Raw genomic sequence first — 22,042 nt, 5'->3', positions numbered from 1 at the left:
ACAGATTAAAAAGCTCCTTTCACAAAGGACCCGAGACAAGCTTACTAATGTTACTATAGCATGTCAGGGCTTCAGTTTCTACTGACAATTGATAAAAAAAAATCAGTTTTCTATACGAGTTTGATGTTAAAACACAACTTGGTTTGTCCATGTTGAATCAAATTTCTTCATATTTTTTATGTAAAGTTTGTCAGGTTTCCAATTTTATACTAGAAATTCTTATACGGAGTGGACGAAGGATTTGGTTGTTTATAAGGAGTTGGTAAAAGGGTATGTGATGTGGATGTTGAGTTGTCATGGCATGGAATCCTAACAATCCCGTGGAAGATGCCAAGAGGACACCTGTACCACAAAATAACTACTGTCAATGAATCTTCCCTCATCTCATCTCCACCAATCATCATCTATCTCTCACGTGGGACTACTGGCCCCCCACCAGCACTAATTCCACCCCCACCACCTACTTATATATCTTGCTTCATCAATATTCATAACATAGTTTACTGATATATAGTTTGATAGCTAAACATTCAGTTAGAAATATTTTCAACTATAGTTATATTGTTCTCCATCAGCATATATCCAATTTGGTACTTATCTATAGTAGTGCTAGGTGATAGATATATATTGTTCGTTTGAGTGTAATCAAGGTGTACGTAACGTATTTAATCATGGGGGACTCTTCTGCTTCATATATTCGTATGGTATGCTTCTAATAAACTCGATTACATGTGTGAACGTTTGGTTCGTCTTTAAATTGCTAATATAAGGATATGCATAATGAGGTAAAGCATGGATTTGTCAATACGATTTGAGTTTGACATTTGGTGATGGTACATGTGTATACAGGTGCAACACTTGATAGAGAAGTGTTTAATGTTCCATATGAATGAAGATGAGTGCATGGATGCTCTTTCTAAGCACGCTAATATCAAGCCAGTCATAACTCGTACAGGTATGTAAGCTAAGTCACTTCTTGCATCTTCCTCCTTACGAAAGCAATCGTGCATCTGTGAAAATATCATATATGTACATAAAACCACGCAACAGTGTGGAAGGAGTTGGAGAAAGAGAACAAAGAGTTCTTTGAAGCGTACAAGAAGATCAACAGAGAGGATCAGATGTCAGAAGCTGAGACCACACAAAAGATTTTACAAATTCTATCAGAAAACTCCACCCCTAACACCATCAACACTTCTTCCAATATTCACCATGATGCATGACTGCAGCTAGTACTATATAGTACTCTCTAGTCTCTACCTGGTACCATATCCCAAATAAGATCTCTCTATTCAAATAATACGTATTCAAGAGTAAAAATAATATATGATGAGTTGGTGGAGTATGTAATATAGAATGAAATGCAAGGTGGATTATATTGTTTCGTTATTAGAATCAGAAGGTGGAAGAAGCTAACAAGGTGCAATATCAAGATGTTGGATGCTGCCATGCTGGTCCCCTTTCTAATTCGTTATGTTGTTAAAAACTTTTGAAGAATATAAAGTGAGAGAGGTACTAGTGCTGTATTGTTTGTATTAATTGAAATTGTATTTTTATGGAACAGGGAGACTTGTGAGTTATTTTATATAGATTAGTCGTAATCAAACTACAGGAAGTTGAAAAGCGTGACGTTTCTGATTTGTTCCTTCCCTGCAACAGCGGAGACTTAAACATTGTGTCCATGGCTCCATGCATGCATATGACATGTGTAGACCAGTGTTTAGAAAACCGGACCGGACCGGTGGTTGAAACGGGGTCCGACCAGAACCGATAAATTTTCTGTTCGGGTCAGGTATAATTTGAGTTTTTGGTTGGACCATCGATTTAAGTTTAAACTGTGGTTGAACCGGCAACCGGTTGAACCGGATCATCTTTATTATTATTATTTTTTTTTTGAAAAATTGATAATGTGGGGAGTTGAACCTAGCATCTAAACCAAATAGTCCAAACTCCAAACAAAGATGCTACTATGTGTTTCTTGTATAAGAAATTCATTTTGATATATAATACCAATTAATATTAAATTAAAACATATATTTATTCATTTTATTATTTTATTATTGTAATTATTAAAAAATTTGCTAAATAAACATCAATCGGTCCGACCGAGTCGAACCATGGTTGAACCATTTTAACAAAAAATCGGTTCAATCACCGGTTCGGTTTTCAAAACATTGGTGTAGACACGTGAATGTTTGTAGGTCGGCTACTATCCTCCAGACCTCATATATAAGATTGTTAACAATTAAATTAAGAATTTTGTGTTGCAAAGATATGTTAATTATATTGGGATGGGCTTAATGGGTCTTGATATTTTAGTAACCATTTGCCGAAATAAACCCACCAAAATTTAAAATACACTTTAAAGTAAAGTTAGGGTTTATAAGAGAAAAAAAGTGTGAAACAAAATTGGTTGCTAAGGCTTGAATTTGGTGCCTCTCTTGAGAGAGCTTTGGAAGAAGAAAGACTTAGTCTTCTCTTCATTTGTTTATGCCCAAACTCTTTGGTAGTTGTCTACACCATTCAAAGTTGTAGAGTTGAGAGAATATTGTTGTGAGGAGAGAAAAAAAAAGATTTGTGAGTTTCTTTTTGGGAAATTTTGGGGATTCTTTGGAATCAAGGTGAGAGCTTATTGTACTATTTTAAATATTTTCTCTATTGAAAATTTCTTTATTTGGTTGTGGATTAGGCGCAAGCTAAACCACGTAAATCTTTGTCTCTCTTCTCTTGGTTGTTTGTTTGAATTGGTGAGTAGTTTATATTATTTACTACATTATTTTGGAGTTATTTAGTTGATTTCATACAACGTAATTGTGGGTTGTTGCTTCTACCACGTTTGATAAAAGTTGTTCGCTTCCGTTGTATTGGGTTGGTGTGCTCCATAGTTTTTGGGGTACAACAAATTGGTATCAGAGCTAAAGGTTCTACCTTGGCATAATTGGTGGTTGTTTGTGGTGGCCAGAAATTTGGTTGAAATCAAATATTTTGGTTTCATTGGTTGTTTCCGCATTGGTAGTGTTTGAAGAAATTTTCGAGAGTGTTTTTCTTTGGTTGTTGGTGTTTTAGGCGTTATGGAAATTGAGAATGTGACAAATATGTCAAATTCTATGGTTGGGACTCTTGTTGTGATGGTTGATATCGAGAGTTTAGATGGAAACATCGACTTTGATATGTGAAATGGAGGTTGTTGATTTGTTGGCCGTAAATAGTTTGGATGATACTCTTGACAATAAGCCAAGAGATATGAAAGTAGACGTTTGGGAGATGTTGAACATGAAAGCTTGTGATGTTATCCGGTATTATCTCACAAATGAATGGAAGTACTATGTCATTTCGTAAACCTTTACTGAAGGATATGTTCAAGACATTGGATGACAAGTACATTGGAAGGACCGTAGATGACCGACTCTATTTGAACACCGGTAGTTTGATTGGTTCTAGGCGAAAGTCGCCGAGAAGTAGAAAGAGCTCTTGTGAAGAATGAATGTGCATATTGTTTTCGTTGGAGACATTGGAAAAATAAGTGCCCCAAATTGAAGAAAAAGTTGAATCATGCACGTTGTTGTAAAGATGAGATTGTGGTTGAAAATTTGTTGTTGTCGGTTACATCTTCTATTGGTTGCTCCACGTCATAGTGAATTTTAGATTTTGGATTTGGGTTGCTCCTACCATATGTGTCCCAATAGGGATTGGTTTGCTAACTTTCAAGAGTTAGATAATGGTGATGTTTTGTTAGGAAATGGCCATGTCTGCAAAATTGGTGGAGTTGGAACAATTCGGTTGAAGTTAGAAGATGGAATAATTAGAAATTTGGTTGATGTCAAGTATATTCCTGATTTGAAAAATAATCTCATCTCATTAGGTGTTTTAGAGCTTTGTGGGTTGAAAATTATTTTATTTGACGGAACTCTAAAGGTTGTTGCCAGTGACGTGTGGTAATAAGAGGTACATAACGAGAGAGCTTATACTTCCTAAATAGAAGTGTGGTTGGGGCAGGTGGAGATAATTCTCCTTGTTGTTCAGTTGTTGGAAATACTACTAGGAGAAAAAATTGTGGCTTTGGAAATAAATAGAAGATTGTTTCATTTGGGCATTTTGATTCGGATGTGGAAAAGATATCGAAAGAGGTGGAGATTGATGTCGCTCCTTGTTATGAGAAATTGGTTGGGTAAGCAGCTAGTGAAAGAAAATAAGCCACTATTGTTGTTGAAAATACTCAAGTCCATGAGTATACTGTAACTGCAAAGCCATTTGTTCTTGTTGGAAACCATACGAGATTTCGGGGTATTGGAATATCTCCAAATCCTAGAGATGGAATTAAAACATCTCATGATCCGAGAGATGGTATTAGAACTTCTCTAGTTGACATGGAAGTGGAGATGATATTTGGTACTTTTGACCCCTTTGTGTTGAAGTTTGTTGGTGATCCCTTGAGGGACTCACGCCCTTCCGAAACATTGATATGGACATGATTGTTGATTGACCCTTTTTTGGGGGTATGGAAGAACTACTGAAGGCTTGATTCATTTACCGGGTACGTAGGGTAACCACTTTGTGGTGCAGTCATTATTGGGTCCTTAGGGACATTGATGGTTGGATTGGTTGGTTCTCTCTTTGATGTTTGTTGGTTGGTTGGGTGTAGCGCTTTGGTCAGTTTGGTTTGGTGTAACGGATTGGTCTGCTCGAATTTGAGAAATTCTCGCCAAAGTGGATAATTGTTGGGATAGGCCTAATGGGCCTTGATATTTTGGCAACCATTTGCCGAAATTAACCCACCAAAATTTAAGCTACACTTTAAAACAAAGTTAGGGTTTATAAGAGAAAAAGTGTGAGGCAAAATTGGTTGCTAGGGTTTGAGATTTGGTGCCTCTCTTGATAGAGCTTTGGAAGAAGAAAGACTTAGTCTTCTCTTCATTTGTTTATGCCCAAACTCTTTGGTAGTTGTCTACACCATTCAAAGTTGTAGAGTTGAGAGAACATTGTTGTGAGGAGAGAAAAAGAGAGATTTGTGAGTTTCTTCATGGGAAACTTTGGGGATTCTTTAGAATCAAGGTGAGAGCTTATTGTACTCTTTTAAATATTCTCTCTATTGGAAATTTCTTTATTTGGTTGTGGATTAGGTGCAAGCTAAACCACGTAAATCTTTGTCTCTCTTCTCTTGGTTGTTTGTTTGAATTGGTGAGTAGTTTACATTGTTGACTACATTGTTTAGGAGTTATTTAGTTGATTTCATACATTGTAGTTGTGGGTTGTTGCTTCTATCGCGTTTGATAAAGGTTGTTCGCTTCTGTTGCATTGGGTTGGTGTGCTCCATAGTTTTTGTGGGGTACAAAAGCTATATTAGCACCTCGATCTAGCACTTCAAACCTTAGGACACATTCCAATGCAAATGCAAGTGCTATATATACTACAGGGTGTTAAATTAGATCGTGTTTATTCATTTAGCCTAAATTTAACACCCGATGTGTTCACAGACATATTGGAGGACAGTACAATTATACAAGCACCCTTGTATAAAACATCAACTGTATACACATCATCCCATAATAACCAAAGGACTAACTTATGTGTCTGCCTTTTCTATCTGTGTTTGCAATTGTTCCTGTTTCGACCAAATATGATCAAAACACTAAGTGGTGATGAAAGAGATGAAGAACGTAGAAAAGTAGTTAGAAAAGTGATGGTGATCGGGAGAATGATGAGACTGTACCTTTCGGTTGCCTACGTATCCAAATTATCGATGGGATCAACTCTCAAGAACGTAGTTCTGTATGAAAAATAGTTTGATATTTATATCTGTAGAGTAGAGATTTATTGTAGCTCAAGTAATTGTAATTGAACCTAACTCTTAATTGATGATTATCTCTTTGATATGAAACGAATCTAGACATAAATTAATGTACGTAAGTGGCAAGCCATGTGGCTAGTTAGGGTTCCTAGACACATGAGTTAATGGGCCTGTACATTAATATATGATATTGCAAATTGGGCTTTAGCCCGGTTAATTAAACGAATAAAGTGGAGACTCCTACCAATAGACATTTGTCACTTAGGTGGGGGTCGAAACAGTTCCCATTACAAAATACAAACACAAAATGAGTCCTCCTGATGAATAGTTTCAACTCCATTAATTATTGTTATTGTGGAGTCCTGAGCAGCTCCTAGACAATCCCAACCCCGATAGCAGCTTTTTTCAAAGGAGATACTCTTTATGGTTATGTCCTACTTTGTATCTTGTTATAGGCTGCTATAAAACTTGAGAAATAATTCTCACAATCATCACCACTGCTCCAGGTCAGGCCACCAATGAAAAGAGCGGTCATGCACTCATGCATATGGTGAAGCCCAACATTTATATTAGATTAGATAGTAGAAAGCTACGTCCCTACTTGTATACACTACAGGTATTAAATACGCATTGTACACTTGATTTGGAAGGCCCATATGACACAATTAAGTCAGTTGTTGGTAACAGTGGCAGTATATATAGTGAAATACAGTAATGATCCCAAAAGTTATGCACATTCGAACTTCAAATTGGTATTATAACATATAATATAGTATATAGTAGTTAGTATCTAAAATCTAGGTATGACAATATTGTAGAAGCGAATCGAGGCTAGAAGTCACTGAACAGATCGACCATCTAGAAGACGATTCATATCGGTAACTCATTCAGACTGCAATTTATATATCCAAATGCAGCACCAGTTTACTAGTTAGCTATTACTTTACTACGTTTTTCTTTGTTCAACTGAATTTCTGAAGTCATCTGTACGAGTTTACAACCATTAACAGCTTACTAAAAGCCGGACAGTTCGAGTCAATTGCAGAAGTTCAGCGTGTGGCGGTCTTAAGCACATACTATACGTATAACCAACAGCAGCTTAAACAGGAACAGGATTCAACAGACATGCAACAGTTACTAGAGAGAACAAAAGGATGATACATCCTCCATCAAATTGGGATTACAACAGTTGGACAAATATGCTTACTAATTTCCTATACAATATCCATAAGCTCATGCGAAACAATTCTACCAACTTCTTATTTGCAGATAACATCTTCATCTTCGCAAATGGAGATATTAATTAGAGGTCTCAAACTCTTAAAGAGGCCCCTTACAGCCTTACTTCCTATCAATTTTCAGCAGGGCAGTTTTTTAACTCTTCAAAGAGCAAGCTCTTCTTCGGTGCTGTGACTGAAGCTAAGAAGCAAAGAGTGCATGGAAGTCTTTTTTGGTTTCCAAGAAGTACACTTGCCTGAGAAATATTTAGGTGCTCCGATCTTCAAAGGCAAAGCTAAAAGAGCTGAAGAGCTCACATCCAAGTTCTAGTTGAGAAAGTTGAAAAAAACAAAAAAAAAGAGAAAGAGCTAGTGGGTGGGCAGGTCGAATGCTCTATTTTCAAGGTAGAGTGGTCTTGCACAATCTATACTGAACACAGCTTCCCAGTTTATAACATGTCACTTTACAAATGGCACTCTAAAAGAATGTGAAGCTGTATTAAGGAATTTCATATGGTCTGGGGATCCTTCTATTAGGAAAGGTATCACGCTGAAATGGGAGAACAAGAAATCCTCGGTGTGGCCTGGTCTCAGATGGACTCTTCATGAAATGGCCCCTCATTTGAGTTGGATTGTTGGGAAAGTAGATAAAGCTATGGCAAGATGATTGGGCAGGCACTACAGTAGCAGACAAGATTTTCGGGGTCAACTGGAAAGATTTTTCATCTCGAGTCTCTGACATTATCACTGCCAACAGCTGGGATATACCAGCTCAAGTTTCCGCAGTCTTTGGTAGAGCTGGCATTGATGTTAGTGCACTACTGTTGTATGCAGATAAAAGAAAACAATAGAAGACAAGGACAGAATAACAGGTAATAACCAAGGCGCGGATTAGGCTGTCCTTAAGGAAAGATTTCTCCCTTCCAATGGTGCAAAAGGCAACAAGGCGTCTTCCTCACAGATTCAATGGTTAACAATGATCCCGACTTTGCACTAGAACGGACTACCCTCTAGAAACAAAGAATATAACTCTCTCTCCGGGAAGAAGAGAAGAGAAGAAGATTGAAGCAATAAAAGACTTATCTGTTTGTGTGTAGGGTGGAGAGAAGGAGTATCCACGAGTTACGTTTTACTTGGTATGGAGGCAAAGAAAGACGACTTCAACTTCGTCTCTTACTTACTCAGAATCGGTTCTTCCCTATAGACACACACTTTTTGTGTTTATATAGAGGTTTCGTAGGAAAGAAAAAAAACAAGTTTAGGCAATTGGTAATCCACTAGACAACCCGGCCCAAGCCCACGACGCCGACTTCGGTTCGGTCTTGGTGGCAGACGCTGCGGTGTGGCTTTGGGTGAGTCCTCCTCCTAACACAAAAGCCTTTTGTACCCCTAAGGGCACGCCCTTATGTTAGAGGTTCACCTCATATACCTCACTACCTAGTGGTGGTTCACCAATGTGGGACTAAACAACACACAAGTATTTGAAATACACATGAAGATTCCAACAATCCCCCACTATTTCAAAATACTTATAGTCCCCCACTATTTTGGAATAGGATATTACAAAAGAAATGGGTTAACGAAATGCCAGAGAGAATCGAAAAAACAATGCATAAGATACTGGTGCTTTTCGGGCTTGAACCAGTCATAGGGTAACATGTCTTATAATACGTGAAAGTGGTGGATTAAAAAATCTTTGAACCAACATTCCCTTGTAGTAAAATAGAGGACATGCACCCACATTGCTCCTTCATTATATGCCTGTTCTGCGGTGTTGCGCTTTTTGGCCCTTGCGCTTCCTGTGTTATGTGAATGCTCTGTGAGTATTTGCTCGAATACTCATAAGAACCCACCCAGTTCTACATTCACGTAGGTGGATATCCATCAAGTGTACATAGCGGTTAAAATACACTATCTCATAAAAAATAATGGACTATGGATTCCATTAAAAGTAAAATAACTCATCCTTTTTCTCATTGCTATTCAAGTTATACAAAGTATACAATAATGCTATCTAGTCATAGGGTGGGGCGCCTCAAATAAAGACAATAGCATACCGGAGTGACGAGGTGACTTGTTTTTCCCTTTGAACCTACTTCATGGGATCTCCAATCACATAGGTGGGGTTGTCGGTCAATAAGCCTCTATCTAAGGCAAAGTCCCATCCCCTCGACGTATCAACCACTTGTCTCTGTTAAGTGGCTTTGTCAGAGGATCGGCCAAATTTAACTCTGACCTCACATAATCTAGAGCCACAACTCCAGATTCCAGCAGCTGCTTTATAGACTGTAGTCTCAGACGAATATGCCTGCTTTTCCCATTATACAATTTGCTCTTTGCCTTTGCTATTCGCGGCCCGACAATCCTGATGCATAGGTATGCAACCGAGGCGGTTTTTGTACCAATAGGAAGATCTGCCAAGAGGTTTCTAAGCCACTCAGCCTCAGCACTTGCTTTATCTAAAGCAATAAGCTCGGACTCCATGGTTGAACGAGCTATCAAGGTCTGCTTAGAAGATTTCCAAGCGACTGCACCTCCACCTAGGGTGAAAATATAACCACTAGTGGACTTGATATCATGAGAATCAGATATCCAGTTTGCATCACAATAACCCTCTATCACCGGTGGAGACCTAAAACCTTATCTTTGTAATTCATTGTTCCTCTCAAGTACTTGGCTAATCTCTCTAACGCACTCCAATGTTCCTGACTAGGACAATGAGTGTATCTGCTTAGCCTGCTAACTGCATAAGCAATGTCAGGTCTAGTGCAATTCATCAAGTACATGAGACTACCAATAATTTGGGCATATCTAGACTGAAGTACACCATGTTGAGCATTTTTCCTCAAGTTCACTATTTGCCTCATAAGGTGTCGTCTGGGCTTACTATCATAAAAGTTAAACTTCTTCAAAAACTTCTCAACATAATGCTCTTGTGAAAGCGTATAGCCATCACTATTTCTGATGATTTTGATTCCAAGAATCACATCAGCTTCTCCCAAATCCTTCATTTCAAATTGGGAGGATAAAAACATCTTGGTGTTTCTCACAACATCAAGGCTAGGACTCATGATTAACATGTCATCCACATATAGACAGATAATCACATATGAATTCACATCAAAAGATTTGAAGTAAATACATTTATCGATTATCATTTATGTGATATCCATTAGACATCATGACAACTGTCAAACTTTTCATGCCATTGTTTTGGCTTGTTTCAACCCATATAAAGACTTAACTAACTTGCATACTTTATGCTCATTCCCCGTACTATCAGTTCCCAGTTGCATCATATATATTTCTTCATCAAGATCACCATTCAAAAATGCGGTTTTACATCCATTTGATGAATAAATAAATTATGAATAGCAGCTAGAGCCATTAGAACTCTTATAGAAGAAATCCTAGTTACAGGAGCATAAGTATCAAAATAGTCAATGCCTTTCTTCTGGGAGAACCCCTTGACTACAAGTCTAGCCTTGCATTTCTCAATGGAACCATCTAGTTTCAATTTCTTTTTGAAGATCCACTTGTAACGTATAGGTTTCGCCCCAGGAGGTAGATCAACTATCTCCCATGTGTGATTAGCTATAATCGAATCTAGTTCTGAGTGTATAGCATCCTTCCAGAAAGGAGCATCTCGAGAACTGATTGCCTCATTATACGTCACAGGATCATCATCAAGAAGAAACGTGTAAAAGTCATCACCAAAATTGGTGGATTTCCTGTCTCTTTTACTCTTCCGAATTTCTTGTTCAGAAATTTCAGGATCTGTTGATTGTTGTTCACTAGGAGCTCCCAACCTCTCCGATGCCAATTTTCAAAGGAAACAAATTCTCAAAGAAATCAGCATTTTTACTCTCTATAATAGTGTTAGCATCGACAAGGTTATTATCAGATTTTACTACTAAAAATCTATATGCGGCACTATTATGAGCATAACCAATGAACATACAATCAACAGTTCTAGGTCCCAATTTTCTCTTTTTAGGTTCGTTCACAAGAACCTTAGCAAGACACCCCCACATTTTTAAATATGTCAGGTTAGGTACATGACCTTTCCATAACTCATATGGTGTCTTATTCCCTGTTTTCTTGTTGGGTATCCTATTCTCGTATATGGCAAGCGGATAGGATTGCTTCCCCACAAGTTCGGGAAGCTCCGTAACTTACAAGCATAGCATTCATCATCTCTTTAAGTGTTCTGTTTTTCCGTTCGGCTACTCCATTTGACTCAGGAGAGTATGGTGGAGTAGTCTCATGAATAATGCCACTCTTGTCACAAAAATCCTGGAAGGGGTTAGACTCATATTCTCCACCCCTATCAGACCGAAGTCTCTTAATCTTACAGTTAAGCTGGTTTTCAACTTCAGCTTTGTACTTGAGAAACATCTCACCTGCCTCATGCTTGTGTCTAAGTAAATATACCATGGTGTACCTAGAGAAGTCATCTATGAATGTAATATAATAAAACTTCCCCCCTCTAGACATGGTACTTTTGAATTCACCCAAATCCATTATGAATAAGAGTTAGTAATTCAGGTTTATCTCTAGACATAGTTCTCTGGGGGTTCTTCTTTGGCTTTAGTCTCAAGACATATCTCACATTTATCATTAGAAAAATCAGAAATATTAGACAATAAACCACATGCTTTCATCCTTTTCATATCTTGAACATTCACATGTCCTAGTCTACCATGCCATATATTAAAAGAGTCAAGCAAATAAGCGTATGATTCATTCTTATTAATAATAATGTTGTCAAGTACATTCAACATGAAAAGACACATTGTTATTACAATAACCTTTACCAACAAAACCCTCATTCTTTGTCAGAACAAACTTGTCACTCTCAAAAGTCACCTTGACGTCAGCTTTTCCCAGTAGGGACACAGAAATCAGATTCTGACGAATCTCAGGAACATGAAGAAAATTACTAAGTGAAAGGGTTTTCCTTGAAGTTAACTTCAGAAGAACCTTGCCTGTTCCCTCAACAGGAACAGACCTAGAGTCACCCATATAGACCTTTTCATCTTTCACTAGTATGAAGTCTGAGAAGGCTTCAACATCACCACGAGGCGTGGTGGTGTATGAGAATCTAGTACCCAGTTCCTCTTCCCAGTGGCTATGAACACTTGTGACACGACAGCAGCAACAATATCATCTCCCTCAACTAGATTAGCATTGGGAGGATCATCAGTGTCTTTCTTGTCTCTGCACTGAAAAGCCCTATGTCCAGGTTAACCACAAACATAATAATTTCCATTGCTAGTACCACTCCTTTTAAAAGAAGTGCCTTTGACCTTGAAATTCTTATTTTTGTTGGACTTCTGCTTCTTAGAGGTTTTGTTAGATTTGCTGGGATTACCTTCAACGATATTGGCTTTAGAATGAAATTCCTTAGACAACACCTCATCCCGAAGTCTTGTTCTTTTCCTCTATGTGAATGTGAATGATCACATCCTCAAGAGTCAATCCTTACGCTTATGCTTCATACTATTTTTATAGTGTTTCCAAGACTTCGGGGAGTTTCTCAATCAAACATCCGGCCAACAAAGGATTCGATAAATTAATACCCCGGTTTTCAAATCATTAATCAGCACATGAAAATCATGGATTTGAGACGTTACATCTCTATCCTCTCTCATATGGAACTTTAGAAAATTCCCAATAGCATATTTCAGAGTACCAGCATCCTCTATTATGTATTTCTTGTTCAAACTCTCCCATATATCATGTGCATTCTTATTTGAACAATAAATATCAAAAATCTCATTGGACAAGGTACTCAAAATAGCATGACGACATACCTTATTCCCATTGAGCCAAGCAGCTTGATTTCTTTCGAAATCATTAGAACCCTCCACGGGTGCTCTTTGTATCGATGAGATACTTTGCATAGTTGAGTACATCTAGGGCTGTGAACACCCTTTCTCTCCATCTATTGAAGTGTGAATCGTTGAAGGATTCAATCTTTGACACATTAGGTAAATTGCGAGCATTCAGTAGAGGTGCAGGATCTCTCATAGACGAAGTTACTTCCATGACTCCAGAATTAGTTTCTTTGATGCGGTGGTGTCAACGGTGTGTAGACATCTTGATCTTTCCTTAAGATTGTTGTATGCGGATAAAAGAAAACAATAGAAGACAAGGACGAATAACAATAATAACCAAGGCGCAGATTAGGCAGTCCTTAAGGAAAGATTTAAGCCCCTTCCAATGGTGCGAGAAAGGCAACAACGATGCGTCTTCCTCACAGGATTCAATGGTTAACGGCCGATCGACTTTGCACTAGAAACGGACTACCCTCTAGAACAGCAATATAACTCTCTCGGCGGTGACGAAGAAGAAGAAAGAAAGAAGATTGAAGCAATAAAAGACTTATCTGTTTCGTGTAGGGTGGAGAGAAGGGAGTATCCACGAGTTCTGTTTCGCTGGTATGGAGGCAGCAGCACGACTTCAACTTCTGTCTCTTACTCTCTGTAATCGGTTCTTCCCTATAGACACACACTGCTGTGTTTATATAGAGGTTTCTGTAGGAATCCAAACATGAGAATGACTCCTCAATTCGGTCTCCCAAAACAGCTATGAGACAGAGTCCAACTCGCACTGCGACTCCAGCCAAAACTTGTTCAAAAAAGAAAAACAAGTTTAGGCAATTGGTAATCCACTACCCACTAGACAACCAGCCCAAGCCCACGACACGACTCGACTCGGTTCGGTGCGGGGCGGGCGCGCGCGCGCGCGTGTGGCTTTGGGTGAGTCCTCCCTCCTAACACAAAAGCCTTTGTACCCTAAGGGCACGCCCTTATGTTAGAGGTTCACCTCATATACCTTACTACCTAGTGGTGGTTCACCAATGTGGGACTAAACAACACACAAGTATTTGAAATACACATGAAGATTCCAACAACTACCACCTCCGACAGGTGAAGCGCATGATACAAGGATATGGAAACCAGCCAAGAACACGGTTTTTTTTAAAAAAAAATTAAGCTGGGGTTAAAACAGACCCCCACCTGTTATTATTGCAAAAGGTTAAACCTTACAAGCCTCCCTAAGAGTTAGATCATATCATTAAAAGGAGGAACACAAAGACTCTATACCGACAGGCTTCAAGCCTAACATACATAATAACATACTAATCGTCCTATAATCGAACCTAAGAAAGTAGAGTCTTTGATAATCGAACTTACTTCCTAGTCATGATTTCTTTAACAATCTTAGGATGATCTTTCCTAGGATGAGTCTGCACTTTCTCATAGTTGCAAAAGAAACCTTCGCAAACACAACACACATAAGTGAGTCCCAAAGTATCATCCAATTTTTTTTTGGTGTAGTCCTCAAGATTTCTCATCTTTTTGTTTTTCAGTAACGACTTTACTTTCTTCATCATTGCCAGCGTAGGCTCTACTTCTCCTGAATCACGCTCTTGGATCCGCTTGCTTCTTTTTGTCTTCATAGTAGTCCATTGATTTTGATCCTTAGAAGTCGCTACATACCTTGATGAGCTCTTTTGCAAAACAAGTGTTGGGGATATTGCATCCGTAAAAAACTCAGTCTCATTTTCTGAGAGATCATCATCTTCATCCTCATTTCCAACAACTAGCCTTTCATACATGTTTCGTTTTCTACTACATGGCAGTTGGTTAATCGAAATATCTCTAAGCTGACTCTGGATTGGTGTAACCATATTACTCTTATCTCTCTGGTTACTTGAAGTTCCTCTTTGCGAAAAAGTGTTCACATGAGGAATATCCATAGTTTCACCAATCATATTTACTATAGGAGTTGTTATCTCAGCAGGCACATAAAGTACCAGCTGAAGTCCAATGGAAGGATCGGTTCCAGTCTCATGTACACCAGTATTAAGCTCTTCAACCTCTGTTCCATTCCCCTGAGCACCACTACTCTGGCTATTTGGTTCATGTTAGGCAGTTGTACCAGTGGGCTGCTCCCTGATCTTTTTGCCTCTATCATTTCTTATGCAACATGTTCCTACACCTTCAGAGAGGGCACTAGGACGACTCCTAACTCTCAATATTTTTCTATTCACACCTTCTCCACTTTCATTGCCAACATACGTTACAGTATTCCTTATAACATTCTCATAGCTTACATTGGCATTAGGAGTCATTCTTTCATTCTGCCTTCCTTCCTGTGAACTGGTTACATTGTTAGCATCAAATCCAGTAGATTGTATAGTATTGAGTCTAGTCATTCTTCCACTTTTGTTAGTGGTATTCAACCTCCTTGAATTTGCATCACCCAAACATTTTTCAGTTTCATACTTTCATGCCCAAACTTTTGACACTTCTCACATCTTTTTGGGATTCAAGGGTACTCAAATGAGATGATTCGTTCATCTCCTGGTGCTAGTTCAATTGTAAATGAATCTGGAAGCTTGGCAGAAACATTTACCTCGATACATAGTCGAGCATAATCGATTCGCTTCTTTTGCTTTGTAGCTTCATCCTGGCTGAAAGGAATCCCCACCTTGCTAGCTACGAACCCCAAACCATCATCAGTCCACAACTCCTTAGGGACGTTGTAACATTTAACCCACATAGGGATTGTTGTTACCATTGCTCGCTGTTTTTCAACACCTCGAGTCCATGGACTTATGATAAAGCAATGACCACCAATAAAAATTGGACCTTCCTCTAAAACTGCTTGACGAGCTTCATTGCTTGAGAATTTGAAGTAGAACATATCTTTATCCTCAATAATCTCAAATGACCCTTTATCTTTCCATCGTTGTTGAAGGACGTTTTTCACATATGGGAATGAGAGGCGCTATTCTATAAAGAATCCCACCACGTAGTCACTCCATTCATTACATCCTTGCATAATCAAATCCATCGGTACCTGAGTAACACCATTCACTTCTTGTAAAGGCCTTAGTGTTTTTTTAAGAGTAGACGCTCTATTTTGAAGGAATAAGCTACTTCATGATGATGCAATAGGCAATCAAAACAACCGGTGGAATTCTAGCCGAGGAAGGTGCTACCACCGGGGAGATAAGTCGCCGAGATTGTGTAGCATCTGGCGAGGGGAAGGACCAGACAAGGAGGTCGAGGAAGTGAAGTTGGATGGGAAGGAAGAGGAGGAAAAGAAGATATACTGCTATCCATCGATAGATCAGTCGAACTCAGAGATATCCATATTCTCAAATGAGAACGCGGTCTTTACAGTCAAAGAAACATTTGAAGTTGTTAGAAAAAAAAAGGGTCTAAGGTCATTTCGCCATTGGATGGGTCTGGTCTAAGCACACAACATACTCACCGAGAGTAGCGAGTCAAATGGGGAATGCTTCAAAAGGCGCTACCAATCGATGATTCATGATAGTGTCAAAAGACAGGGGTACATCTTGCTTCCAATTGCAGATTGTGTAACAAGGAGAAAGAGAGTGTCATCCACATGCCATGGGAGTGTGATCTTTGCTAAGTTACTATGGTCTTGGTTAGGCGACCTTTTCAAGATCACTCTTACTAGCTTGGACCTTCAAAATGTAATGAGAGCGGCAAAATTACTTTCGATCTATAAGGAATGAACTTTGGAATGCAAAGCAGCAGTTCAACTTGTGACACAAATTTGGAAGACAAGAAATAAAATTTTCTTTGATGATATGAAGTTGAATACTTGACACATGAAGAAAGAAGTTATTAAGGGAATCCAAACAAATGGGATTGCTTTGCTTCTGAGGCACAATGCTTAACTCCCAACATGACCTAACTATCCCTGCACTTCATTAATATCAAGGGAAGAATTAGATGATCGGGTAGCATAATAGAAGTTTCATGGAATCCTCCACTTCATGGCTTTGTAAAAGCAAACACATGCATGACGGTCTGCATTAGGCAACCCCCGGGTAATCGGAGGAGCGGAGTCATCTTTTGAGGTCCTAATGCAGAGATATTGGGCATTAGCTCATGGTTTAGGAGTCACCACCAACTATGATCTTTGAATGCACAACTATTGTTCTTCTTGTGAAGTGGTAGGGAGAAGAATTGGAAGCAGTTATGGATAGAGAGTGACTCAATTGCTGCTGCTTTTGCCTTCAAGAGTGACTCCCATGGTTTTTGTTAGCTAGGTGGAAGAGCGCAGTTCAGAAGCTTGAATACTGATGCATCTCTCATACCTTGAGGGAAGCAAATTTTTGTGTCTGTTGCAGCAAAGAAATGATCTACATACTATGGCCCTTGGTGACCCACATGGAGTATTACAATATCACCCTACATCACAACTATAGAATGCCCATATAGGACATATTATAGATTTGATTAGGTCTTCGATCTGTAACTCCATTGTTGTATCTAACATGCTCTTTCTTTCTTTGCAGTAACATTTTTTTAATTTGTTATCAATAAAATACCTTGTGTGCAAAAAAGAGCTCTAAATACTTTCTTTCTTTGCGCATACAACATTCTCTGAAGTCTGATCATCCAAAACCCAGGTAATCATCTAAATGTGCAACAATAATAGCACATCAACTTCATGAATCTAAACGCGCGTGTCCTTGAACTTGGACCTCTCTCTCCTTTACCTTGTTCAACAGAACTACGTCTCAGAGAGGATAGGCATTCTTGCCTGCCACATCTTGCTCAATGACTTTATAGTGTTGATGACCAGGACTGAATTTCTGCCCACTTATGCAACTCACCGAAGGTGATAAAGAAGAGAATTCATTAGCCTAAGTATCTTAATCACCAAGTTATTATCTTTCGTCCTATTTCCATTTGTCTTTTTTCCTGATATCACCAAACTGTATCTTGCCTATTTTGGGCTAAGTAGGCATTTTCAAAATAAATGATCGTATGGTTCGATCCGAACTTAAACGTATATTCGCATCTTATGTAAACGAATATAACTAACTCAATTATCATCTTAATTAGGAGAAAAAACTACTTACAGAAGTTTAAAGTGAAAAGCAAAGTAACGTCATCCTATATGTTCGAGAGAAAAATAGGCTATTGGAGCAACTTGAATAGCCTTTTGGTCGTGAAAACACCTTAAATCATCTCTCATAGGATAAAGGCAAAATCAAGCAGATTACAAAAAAAAAACTACAGAGTAAAAATACATTATGTAACGAAAGAAATAGCAGTTTTTTTTTTTTTTTTTAAAAAGGTAATTGCATTAAGATGGCAAAGAAAAAACATTATATATTTTGTGAGGGCACTGGGTAGACCACACCAACATATATTTCTGAAATTTTTAAGAAATAAATCTAAAATAAGTAGAGTGTTGATTCTCTACCCTATAAACAAAATTAAGTCTATTCTCCAACCATTGCTTATGGCCTTTTGCTAGGGTCGCTTCTTTCTTTGCACACAAGTCTGCTTCGAAATTTGCCTCCCTCCATGTGCTTGTTAGAACTATATCTGCCTTTCCTTTAGTCCTTTCCCAATCCGCTCTCGCTTTTCAGTGCACTGAGTTAGTTTGGAATGCATTAATTGATGCCATGGAATCCGACTCCACCCATACTTTCGTGAACCCTATTTCAATTGCCTTAGTTATACCTTTAACAATAGCTTTTGATTCAGCCACATAGTTTGTATCTCTACCACATAAAAGAAAGTTCAATAGATGAGCAATAATCGATAATCGTTCACTCATCATCTCTAGCGAAGACTTCGAAACAACAATTAGCAAAGACATATAATTAAAATACAGATCCCATCTATATATGTATGGACCCAAACAATTAAATTAACTGTGAATATCAATTGGTTTTACTATTCCTCTCCACCTCTATTATGATTTACTAACAAGTTATACAAAGTTTTTGTTTGGGTAAGAACTCACCCGAACACACTAATGATCTTGTTAGGGAGATTGTTGTAGAATTGTTGAAACTGTACCTTCAATCGTTCTCTGGAATCAAGTCTCTCAAATGAACGTAGTTCTTTGTTTGAAATGATTGTTGGGTATTTATAGAAAAATTAATATGTTATCCTTTCCTTAGTTGATGAGATATTTCCCTCTTTGTATGAAATCTTTCCAAAAGCTTTATATGTAAAAAATCCCTTGACATATCTCCAGACTTGCTATATATAACTTGGGTGCTATATTAGTGGGGAATGTCATTGCTCCAATAGAGGGCATGCCAGAATGCAACACTAGTAGGCAAGCGGGAATACCACAGTAGCGGGCAAGCAAGCACGCCTCACTAGTAGGCAAGCGGGAATGCCACAGTAGCGGGCAAGCAAGCACGCCTCACTAGTAGGCAAGCGGGAATGCCATAGTAGTGGGCAAGCAAGCATGCCTCATTAGTGAGTTGCTCTTATAGTAGTGCCCAATGATGGTCGTTCGTAGGGGCACGAGTACACTGGTACATACACCGCCCCCTCTTCGTCGGATAGAATTCGTTCCTTGTGGCAAAAAATAAAACATAATATTATTGATGATTTTTTTTGTTTGTGCGTGGAGAGAGGTGCTACAAATGCAAACTCCATTACTCGGTGATGCACGGAGTAAGGTGTGGCAAACGCAAACTCCGTGACTTTTTTGTGTGCGGAGAGAGGTGTTGAAAACGCAAACTCCACAATTTTTTATTTTTTATTTATTTATTTATTATTTTTTTTTGCATAGAGAGAGGTGTTGAAAACGCAAACTCCACAACTTTTTGGTGCATGGATAGAGGTGTTGAAAAATGCAAACTCCATGAATTTTTGGTGTGTGGAGAGAGGTGTTGAAAACGCAAACTCCATGACTTTTTGGTGCGTGGAGAGAGGTGTTGAAAACGCAAACTCCATGACTTGGTGATGCACGGAGTAAGGTGTTGCAAATGCAAACTCTATGACTTTTTGAAGTATGGAGAGAGGTGTTGAAAATGCAAACTCCACGACATTTTGGTGTTGCGCGGAGTAAGATATTACAAACACAAACTCTATGACTTTTTGGTGCATGGAGAGAGGTGTTGAAAATGCAAACTCCATGACTTTTTTTAGTGCATGGAGAAAGGTGTTGCAAACGCAAACTCTATAAATTTTTAGTGCATGGAGAAAGGTGGTGCAAACGTAAACTCCATGACTTTTGAATTTGCATATGATTTGTATAGTTTAGCCTTCATATCAACTACTTGTCATGAAAGGTCATTGATTTTTGTGTGACCAGCTAGTATGACATTGTAGCCCGTCATTGCTAAACTTTGATTCACAGTCTTTGAAAGTAAAAACTCGTCTAACTGCCCATTTTCAACTAGCTTCTATATCTTTCTCCTGAGGGATTTGCAATCTTCAGTTTCATGACAAAAATCATTGTGGAAGTGACACCCAAGATTTTTGTCACGTCTAGACTTGGTGTTTTCAGGTAAAGGCATCGGAGGAAAAGTAAATTACGTCCCTTAATCTTCTCATATATCGTTACATATTTGGTATTGAATGGAGTAAGCTTCATTTCTTCACAAACTGTGTTCACCTTTTTGTAGTCTGATTTTTGTTATTGACCTTCCACAACGCTTTGCTTCTGTTTGCCTTTACCATCGCTTGAATCTTTACTCCAAAAATCTTTATCTCTTGAGGCTTTTGTTCTAACATCTTTTTCGACGTTAATAAACTGATGTGTTCATGTAAACAAATTGGACTTTGATTGTGGGGGGTCCCAATTATGCATAAACCGATCTGTGAATTGATTTGCTAATTCTTGGAATGACTTGATAGAACAAGGTGGGAGGCCAGAGAGCCAACGGAAAGCTTCTCCTTTTAATGTAGACATAAAAAGTTTGCATAAGAGGGGGTCATCTCCACGCCAGAGAATTAGTCTACTTTTAAACTCCATGACATGATCGTTCAGGTCACCTCTCGCGTCATCAAACTTTGGAAGATATGGTTGTTTGAACCCTTCATGATGTTTTGCATTTTGTATTGGCAGAGAAAATCGTCCAACAACATCTTTGTTTACGGCAAGGTCTTTCCATCGAGTTTCATCCATACTTGTATTGCTCATTATTTTCTTGATAATGTCTTTGATTTGTTGTTCTGTAAATGTTGCTCCTACGGCTTCTTGACTTTCGACTTGAGGAGTAACTTTGTTATGCTGCCTCTCACGGTGTGGTCGCCCCCAATTGTTACTTACTTTTAGAGTTCGTTGGTTCTTTGGATTGCGATATCTGAGTCTATAGTACGAATTATATTATTGAAGTTTGGAGTAGTTGATTCAATGCGGTCACATTCTAGGCTAGTCTTCAGTAAACATTCTGTATTCAAACCATCGTGTTTAACTTTGTTGCCCCCAAGTTTTGTGTTGTACATAAAGTATTGGTGAAACATGAACTTATTATAATACCAACTTCTCGATATGTCTCCAGTTTTCTTTAAGAACGATTTATTGACCATGTCTTTGTAGGGTTCTTTAATGTTTTACGTCAGATTATACAACTTCTTGATGTCGATTTCTTACAGTTGCCCCCAGTTCTGCATTTTGTATGCAAGATCCTTCCATTGAGTTTCCACCACACTCGCAATTCTCATTGTTTTCTTGATAATATTTGATTGATGGTCTGTGAATGTTGCTCCTGTGACATCTTGATTTTTAACTTGAGGAGTAACTTCGCTAAGCTGCATCTCACGGTGTGGTCGCCCCCAATTGTTGTTTAATTCTATATTTCATTGGTTTCTTGTACTGCGAGACCTATGCCGATAATACGGGATAAGCTGTCGAATTAGGGAGTAGTTTCTTCAAAGTGGCCACATTCTAGGCTGATCTTCGTTAAACCTTCTGTATTAGTTTGCTGCATTAATATTCAAACCATGTCTTAGGTCATGTTGCAATTCGTGTCTGACGTCATGGCCTTGTCATCTGACATCGCCTTTTATGTGTCCACCTTTTTTTATCTTCTTGATATGATGCGATCAACGGGCGATGATCTTGGAATCTCATAGGAGGTATGATGACTCCCTGACAACGTGTTTTGTTATTCTTCATGCCTTGTGTTATGACCCTTGCTACGCCTATCGTCGTTGTTATTTTGAGATCTGGATCGCCTCCTCAAATGGGATGAATGTCTGCTTGACCTTGAGTGATTTGG

At 38.6% G+C, this 22,042-nt stretch overlaps 2 protein-coding genes across 2 annotated transcripts; one reads left to right on the top strand and one right to left on the bottom strand.

Moving 5' to 3' along the window:
* The first annotated feature begins 492 nt into the window (after nt 1-492).
* On the top strand, nt 493-1,561 carry LOC147488485 (uncharacterized). The gene is made up of 3 exons (XM_086573140.1): nt 493-704; nt 850-955; nt 1,051-1,561. Exons 1-3 carry the CDS (start codon nt 672-674, stop codon nt 1,221-1,223), a joined length of 312 nt encoding a protein of 103 aa, XP_086429266.1. The 5' UTR covers nt 493-671; the 3' UTR covers nt 1,224-1,561.
* A 13,784-nt stretch (nt 1,562-15,345) lies between these two features.
* On the bottom strand, nt 15,346-15,723 carry LOC147488484 (uncharacterized). Its single transcript, XM_086574394.1, has one exon. The coding sequence runs from the start codon at nt 15,721-15,723 to the stop codon at nt 15,346-15,348; it is 378 nt and encodes a 125-aa protein (XP_086430520.1).
* Between the last annotated feature and the right edge of the window lie 6,319 nt (nt 15,724-22,042).

This window comes from Coptis chinensis, chromosome 7, assembly GCF_015680905.1.
Source record: "Coptis chinensis isolate HL-2020 chromosome 7, ASM1568090v1, whole genome shotgun sequence".
NCBI classification, from domain to species: Eukaryota; Viridiplantae; Streptophyta; class Magnoliopsida; order Ranunculales; family Ranunculaceae; genus Coptis; species Coptis chinensis.
The sequence above is the reverse complement of the archived record's forward strand: the minus strand, read 5'-3'. Positions and strand labels throughout refer to the sequence as shown.

Excerpts from the sequence above, each read along its gene's own strand:
- LOC147488485 (XM_086573140.1), top strand. The coding sequence starts at position 672 with ATGGGGGACTCTTCTGCTTCATATATTCGTATG. Across the intron at positions 705-849 it reads CTGCTTCATATATTCGTATG|GTGCAACACTTGATAGAGAA; the intron begins GTATGCTTCTAA and ends ATGTGTATACAG. Across the intron at positions 956-1,050 it reads GCCAGTCATAACTCGTACAG|TGTGGAAGGAGTTGGAGAAA; the intron begins GTATGTAAGCTA and ends ACCACGCAACAG.
- LOC147488484 (XM_086574394.1), bottom strand. The coding sequence starts at position 15,723 with ATGTTCTACTTCAAATTCTCAAGCAATGAAGCTCGTCAAGCAGTTTTA.